Here is a 7182-nt window from a genome sequence, read left to right on the forward strand (position 1 = left end):
ATCACTCTCAAAAACAGTTTTTTTTTAAATTTTTAAATTTTCAAAAACGAGCTTTGGGACCTGAAATTTTGTTTACAGAAATTTTGAGACATACTAGCTGTTTCGATCTAAGAGTAGGATCTAGCTCCCAATTCATGAAGTTCCCTTCCTAGATACTTCGGAAAAATAATTATTTTTTTTGATTATTTTCATAGGTTTATTACGGATTATTTTCTCGATCATCTCATCCGGTTCTTTTCAAAGATATCCCGAATAATTACACTTTCACCACTACTTTGACGGAACTTCGTAAATATTCGCAATACAACGTTCAAGTCTTAGCATATACGAGACTAGGTGACGGTATTTTATCGACTCCGCCAGTTCGAGTACAAACTTTCGATGACAGTACGTAATTTTTCAATATAAATTTCTATTAAATTTTAGAACCGTTGATGATATTTATCGATATTTTACAGCACCTGGTCCACCATCTAATGTTTCATTTCCCGACGTGACGTTAACCACCGCTAGAATTATTTGGGACGTACCTGAAGAACCCAATGGTGAAATTTTGGCCTATAGAGTTGATTACAGATTACAAACCTACGGTAACCATAATCATTCGATGAAGTTTAGTCCTCCTGATAGAACTTACACGTACGTATTCTGATTCAATTAAATTTGTTTTGTTTATGTGACAAATATAATATCGTGAAAATAATATTACAGGGCTTCGGAATTGGAACCGGAACAATATTACTTGTTTTCGGTTACTGCTCAAACGAGATTAGGATGGGGTAAGACTGCTCAAGCATTGGTGTACACGATTAGTAACAGAGAACGACCACAGCCTCCCTCTGCCCCTGTGATAAGCAGTAGTCAAATTCAAGCTACTCAAATAACTTTCAGTTGGGTTCCAGGTAGTGATGGATTTGCTCCTTTAAGGTAAATATCGAGATGACTTCTGGAATTTTTGCTATCGTAGAATATACTCGAGGTTTGTTTTGTATTGCAGGTATTACACGATTCAAAAATCAGAAAATTCTGGCGTATGGGTTACAATTCCTCAAAGAGTTGATCCATCGTTAACGTCGTTCACCGTAACTGATCTGAAACCTTTCACCAACTATCGGTTTCGAGTTCAAGCAACGAATGATATAGGTCCAAGTATCTTTAGCACTGAGTCGCGTGAAGTTCGAACTTATTCAGCTGGTTTGTATTTTTTTTTCTTTTTTTTCTAAATGACAATACTGTTGAAAATTCATTTTATATAATAATCTTTTTATGCTTTCAGCTCCTAGTAAAGGGGTAGAGAACGTCAAAGTTGTACCTATTACAACTACCAGTGTGTTGATACAATGGACACCTCTGGCAGAGAATTATTGGAGCGGAGATCATTCGACTGGCGGTTACACGGTGTTATTCCAACCAGCTTCGGATTACCCGGTGTCGTTAGAAATAACACCTACTCAAAAAGTGCTCGAAATTCAGGTTGGTTGCAAAAAAAAAAAAAAATAATTGAAAATTAAAAATTCATCGAAAAGCAAACATTTTGACGAATTTTGATTCTTTTTCAGTCATCAGAAGTGATTCTTTCGGATTTAACCAGAGATCGTAACTACGAAATAGTTGTAATTCCGTTCAATTCCCAAGGCAATGGCCCTCCGAGTCGTCCGATTACGGTTTACGTCGGCGAGGCGGTACCTACCGGGTCTCCGAGGAATGTCGAAGCTGAACCGATCTCGTCAACTGAAGTTCGATTGAAATGGTTACCTCCGCAACAAAGTCAGCAAAATGGCGATTTGCTCGGTTACAAGGTATATTTTATATACATTTCAATGAATAATTAATATCATCGGATTCGGATATCAATAACACGGTTGTAATTTTCGTAGATATTTTATTTGGTGTTGGAATCTCCTCAACAAGAAGACCGATCTATCGAAGAAGAAATCGAAGTAGTTCCTGCAACTTATACATCGTATAACTTGATCTTTTTGGATAAATATACCAAGTATAGGATTCAGATTTTAGCATTTAATCCGGCCGGCGATGGTCCACGTTCTGATTCAGCTGTTGTCAAAACGTTACAAGTAAATATCTCGCAATTTTCTGTTAATTCTCAGTATTTGAACTGAAGTGATTTGATGATTAATTTATGTGTCTCTTTTAGGGAATCCCCGGTCCTCCTAATGATCTCAAATTCACCGAAATTACCATGAATAGTTTAGTCGTTTCTTGGCAACCGCCTAAAAAAATTAATGGCGAGTTGATTGGTTATCTAGTCACCTATGAAACAGCCGGCCAAAACGAAAGTAAGTTAAAGCATTTAAAATAATTCGTACGTTTGTCGACTTTTTTTTTCTAATGTTATATTTCATCGCAGGTTTCAGTAAACAAGTAAAACAAAAAGTTTCTGAAACGAAATTACTTATTCAAACGCTCGAAGAAGAAGTTACTTATATGTTTACCGTACGAGCCCAAACAATCGACTACGGTCCGCCTGCGAAAGCCAATGTTACCACAGGACCACAAGAAGGATCTCCATCTCGACCTCGAGAATTAGCTGTAGCCAAATCTGTGTCCAATATTGAGATTAAATGGATCAACGGTGCGTCTGGTAAAGGACCTATTTTGGGTTATTATTTCCAGTCTAGAAGAAGAGGTAATCATTGTAATTTTACTCTTAGATAAATCATTCATTTTAATACGTATGTGCTAAATATTAATGATGATGAATTTATAGATGAAAGTCGTTGGATGACGGTTTATCGTACGGATAATGGTCCTTTGGAAGAATATTCCATATCTTATCAGAGTTTATTGCCATCAGCTATGTATCAATTCCGAGTTATTTCGTATAACGAGTACGGTGTTAGTTATCCGGTCACTTATGACAATTATGTAAGTGTTGGAATTTTTTTTTGTAAATTGATTCGAAAATTAATCTCGATCTCGATAATAAAAAATTGTTTATTTCAGATTCATACTCCTTCAAAATTATATTTCGAGTACGGTTATTACAAAATGACTCCTTTTTATCACCAATCTTGGTTCATGGTGGCGTTAGCCGCCGGATCCATTATCGTTATTATAGTAGTAGTTGCCATTCTATGCATTAAGAGCAAAAGTTATAAGTATAAAAGTAAGTCATTTTTAATATACGTATTTGTAAAATTTCTCATAATCTTGCTCAAACTTGAATGAACCGAAATTTTGCAGAAGAGGCTCAGAAATCTCTAGAAGAATCTCTAGCCATGGATATAGATGATCGACATCGCTTAGCAATGGAATTATATCGATCGAGGCGAATGAGTAGTAGTACTCTAAATCGACCTGCTGGTGCTGCAAGTTCCTCAGGAACATTAAGTAAAAGAAATACGTTAAATAGAAAATCACAGTTACCACCCAGTGTTCCTCCGATGGTCGGTAAATCACCACCGAGACCTTCACCGGCCAGCGTTGTTTACCACAGCGACGAAGAAAGTCTGAAGGATTACGATGAGAATCCAGATGACAGCAGTTTGACTGAAAAAGCTTCGGAGATCAGCTCTACAGAGCAGGTGAATAATTTTCGTAATATTTTAGCAATTTTTTTCCTCCTGTGAATGGTCAAATTGTAACACGAATGGTTTGTCGCAGGCTTCGGAAAGCGAAAATGAAAGTATACGTTCGGATCCTCATTCGTTTGTGAATCATTACGCAAATGTGAATGATTCCCTTAGACAATCGTGGAAAAGGCAAAAGCCAGTTCGAAATTATTCCAGTTACACGGATTCCGAACCAGAAGGCAGTGCTGTGGTTAGTTTAAACGGAGGTCAAATTGTTATGAACAATATGGCGCGATCTCGTGCACCTCTACCAGGGTTTTCCTCGTTTGTATGAAAAAATTTGTTCTTTGCAATATGTTTTAAAATACCGTTTTTAATTTATTTTTTTCTTTTTGTAGTCATTGCTTGTTTTTCTTTTATTATTTTTTGTTGTATATTTTCTTGTGCATATTTAACCGTTTTCTTCTCCTTACTTTTTATTTTTCTTTCGTGTTATTTCGATGAATTATTTTTGACAGTATTTTTTTTTAATGTGTTATTTTAAGAACAACGATTATTTAATCTTAGGCTGTGCAATTTTTGAAAGTATTGATTGTAATTGCATCGGCGGTAATTACTTTCTGAAAAAGATACTTTTTGATAAGGTTTTATTTCGGATTTACTTATGCAATTTTATCGCAATTTTAAGTTGTAGGTTTGAATTTTTTTTTTGAAATTGTTTTTTTCATTATTTATGTGTTCAGTTGTGTTAAGTTTTTGATGTTTTTCTCGGTAGAAAGTGTTTTTTTATTTTTTAATACGCAGCTTTTTCGGAATTGAAAAATTTCTTGTTTGAATGTCTCAATGTGAAAGAATGTGAACTTTTCTTTTTTTGTTACATTCAAGTTGGAAAATTATGGTGATTTTCATTAAATATGACGAAAGGCGAATACGTGTTTTTAGCAAAGGGTTCGGGAGTAGGGGATGCAGTATTTTCATTTCATTATGAAACTTTCAACTATAATTTTTAAACTTTGATTGGTTTTTTTTTTTAATTGGAGGGAGAAATTATAAGTCCTTAACAGGTTTATGATTCGCCATGATGTTCAAATGCCATAAATTCATTAATTATAGGATCATTTATTTATTCAAATATCTCATTTATTTAAAAAAAATAGATCAGGTATTCGAATAACTACCCCTCTAGAACGATTCATGCCTTTATGAAAATCAAAATATATTTTCCATATTAAATAAATCCTTTAACTAGTTTTTTACAATTTGAAAAAATTAATAATAATTTTCAAAGGGTATTTTTTGACGATATTTTGTTTTAACCACTTTGTGAATTAAAGTGCCTTATAAAATAAGTGATATTTAATTGCTCATTTGTTGTACTTTAGTAATTTGTACATATCACAAGATTAGATGAATCATTCTACTTTTTTTCGAGGGATTTGTTCCCATTGTTTTAATTTAAGCTCCATGAACACAATTTGCTTTCTCGCAAGTATCTTGATTTAAATGCAAGGTGTTGCATTGTTTGTATTTTTAACAATACTGCCATTTTTTTTATATTACTATTTTGTTCAATTCATTAATCAAATCGTTGTTCGGTAGTGCAAAATGACTTCGTATACGTATTTGTTTGCCTACGTTTTGCATTTATTATTTGTTGTATTTTTTAAGAATAGCACATTCCAATGTTTTTTACTTTATGTATAGGTAAAAGCGAATCGTTAATTTTAGTAATTTTAATAGTCTATTGACTAGTTTATTACGTTGAAATTTATTTCGTTGTGATCTGTGATGTTTTAAGCAATTTAAGAGCATTCAAGATTTATTTTTATATAAACGTGTAAATTTTTTTGTAAATATTTGTCTTTTTTTATTTTCGAATTTTATATTTTTACGAATTTTAGGATGCTGTATTTGTAATAAAATACATATTTACGTATATCGAAGAATACTTTTTTTAAAACGTTTCTTTTTCTTAGCGAATTAAACTCACTGAAATTCACGTCGATAATTTATTTTTACTGTAGAGACAAGATAACAATGAAATAATGACGTTGTGAAAGATAAAAGAAAGCGGATTATTTTTATCAATCGATCTCGAGGAACATACTGGTTTACACACCTGTAAATCAAAAAAATAAGCACCTTGAAATGAAGGTATTGAATATTAAAAACTTGAGAAGTATAAATTTGAAATTACCGAAATAGGACGACGATCTTTTGAGCCATTTAGAAATATTCTGAGGTAGGTTATCTTTTTTCTGCATTTTCATAAAAGCAGACCACAAAGCTAGATCAGCAACATCAGGATTCTTAGCACCGGAAAAGTACTCATTATTGGCAAGTCGTTCGCTAAGTTGCTTCATGAGTTCTAATTTTTTATTCCCAGTGAAATATTGAATACGAGTAAAATCGAAAAGTTCATGTTTCAATACATTCTGAAGCGTCGAATCCGATGACAGATATTGATAGAAAAATCTCAGCAAATTCACTTCGCCAACAATCAGAGTATTTTTCACTGGGGAAATTATTATTTCGCAATCTTCGTCAACTGAAAACGATGAAGATAAATCAATATTTGTCTTACTATAGAGTTTTAAAAATGAGACAAAATTGAGAATTCTTACCATCTTTCCATACTAGAGTAATGTTCACTTTGGATTTCGATTCGGAATTTGATTTTTGTAGCAATTGAAACGTTTCCACTGATTTCGGTAACGTTTCGACCGACGAATGCGTATGCACTGAGATGGAAACGGGAAGATCTTTCCAGATTTTATTTAATCCTAGTAAACAGTAAGGAGGGTAATTCGGATCAGCATTTATCACTATACCATGCGCTGCAACGTCCTGGAAATAAAAAAGAACCATATTAAGGTCGTCCGAAGTGATGAAAAATAATACAAATCATGATACCGAATAACTTACCGATAGTAAAGCAGAATAATCTAATTTCTCAGGCAGTTTGGAAACAGAAACTGGATTACTTTTCGAAGCAGCTGGCATTGGTACGTTCAACTTGTCTACTTCTACACGAAAAGCATTAATTTGATCTTTTAGCTTGGAAAGCTCAGCTAATAACTTCTCTTGTCGAGACAGAACCAATTTTTCTGCCGAATGCAGTTCGGTGTTTTCAGAATTGTGATTTTCCTGCACGAAATAAGACGTTTTAAACATGGATTTTTAAATAGAATGCTTACTTGGAAACGTGAGAATAATTCAAATACCTGAGACGTATAATCTGACGAATTGGAAACTCTGTTGAATTGAATATTTTTCAGTTTATACATCGAGCTAGTATGCCTGAACGGTGCCGGGAAATCAAAAACAGTTTTCAATTTGTACATCGTAGAGGTACTCATTTTGAAAGAATTTAATATTTATATCAACGAACCAAGACTCAAAATTTCACGAATAACATAGAAGAGTAGAAGAAATATAATATTTTTACACGATTTTAAACTTTTAAAAGCTCACGAAGCTCACTTTCATTATCTCCTTTTGGTTTTTTTTTCAACGTGATAAGGAAAATAAAATAAAATGAAAAACTTGAACGCGACAACTCGAAAAAAACACAAAACGGCAATATACCGAATTTGATTTTTTATACCTATCTATTTTTAAAAATTAGATAGGTAAAAAACGGGAAATT

The 7182-nt window shown here is 33.2% G+C and overlaps 2 protein-coding genes across 2 annotated transcripts in view; one reads left to right on the plus strand and one right to left on the minus strand.

The window, feature by feature from the left end:
• sdk (sidekick cell adhesion molecule) overlaps positions 1 to 5471 on the plus strand; it is a 45894-nt gene extending 40423 nt beyond the window's left edge. The window contains exons 22-34 of the mRNA XM_065343415.1: positions 195 to 387; positions 459 to 639; positions 712 to 927; positions 998 to 1194; positions 1277 to 1473; positions 1560 to 1799; positions 1878 to 2075; positions 2156 to 2297; positions 2369 to 2647; positions 2729 to 2886; positions 2965 to 3127; positions 3205 to 3545; positions 3625 to 5471. Coding sequence (XP_065199487.1) covers positions 195 to 387; positions 459 to 639; positions 712 to 927; positions 998 to 1194; positions 1277 to 1473; positions 1560 to 1799; positions 1878 to 2075; positions 2156 to 2297; positions 2369 to 2647; positions 2729 to 2886; positions 2965 to 3127; positions 3205 to 3545; positions 3625 to 3867 — 2748 coding nt within the window. The 3' untranslated portion in view covers positions 3868 to 5471. The remainder of the gene's footprint in view (positions 1 to 194; positions 388 to 458; positions 640 to 711; positions 928 to 997; positions 1195 to 1276; positions 1474 to 1559; positions 1800 to 1877; positions 2076 to 2155; positions 2298 to 2368; positions 2648 to 2728; positions 2887 to 2964; positions 3128 to 3204; positions 3546 to 3624) is intronic.
• A 57-nt stretch (positions 5472 to 5528) lies between these two features.
• On the minus strand, positions 5529 to 7059 carry AIMP2 (aaRS-interacting multifunctional protein 2). The gene is made up of 5 exons (XM_065343420.1): positions 6758 to 7059; positions 6459 to 6680; positions 6158 to 6380; positions 5731 to 6081; positions 5529 to 5652 (listed from the first exon to the last, which is right to left on the minus strand). The coding sequence occupies exons 1-5, from the start codon at positions 6890 to 6892 to the stop codon at positions 5645 to 5647; spliced, it is 939 nt and encodes a 312-aa protein (XP_065199492.1). The 5' UTR covers positions 6893 to 7059; the 3' UTR covers positions 5529 to 5644.
• Between the last annotated feature and the right edge of the window lie 123 nt (positions 7060 to 7182).

The sequence above is a fragment of the Planococcus citri genome, chromosome 1, assembly GCF_950023065.1.
Source record: "Planococcus citri chromosome 1, ihPlaCitr1.1, whole genome shotgun sequence".
Taxonomy (NCBI): domain Eukaryota; kingdom Metazoa; phylum Arthropoda; class Insecta; order Hemiptera; family Pseudococcidae; genus Planococcus; species Planococcus citri.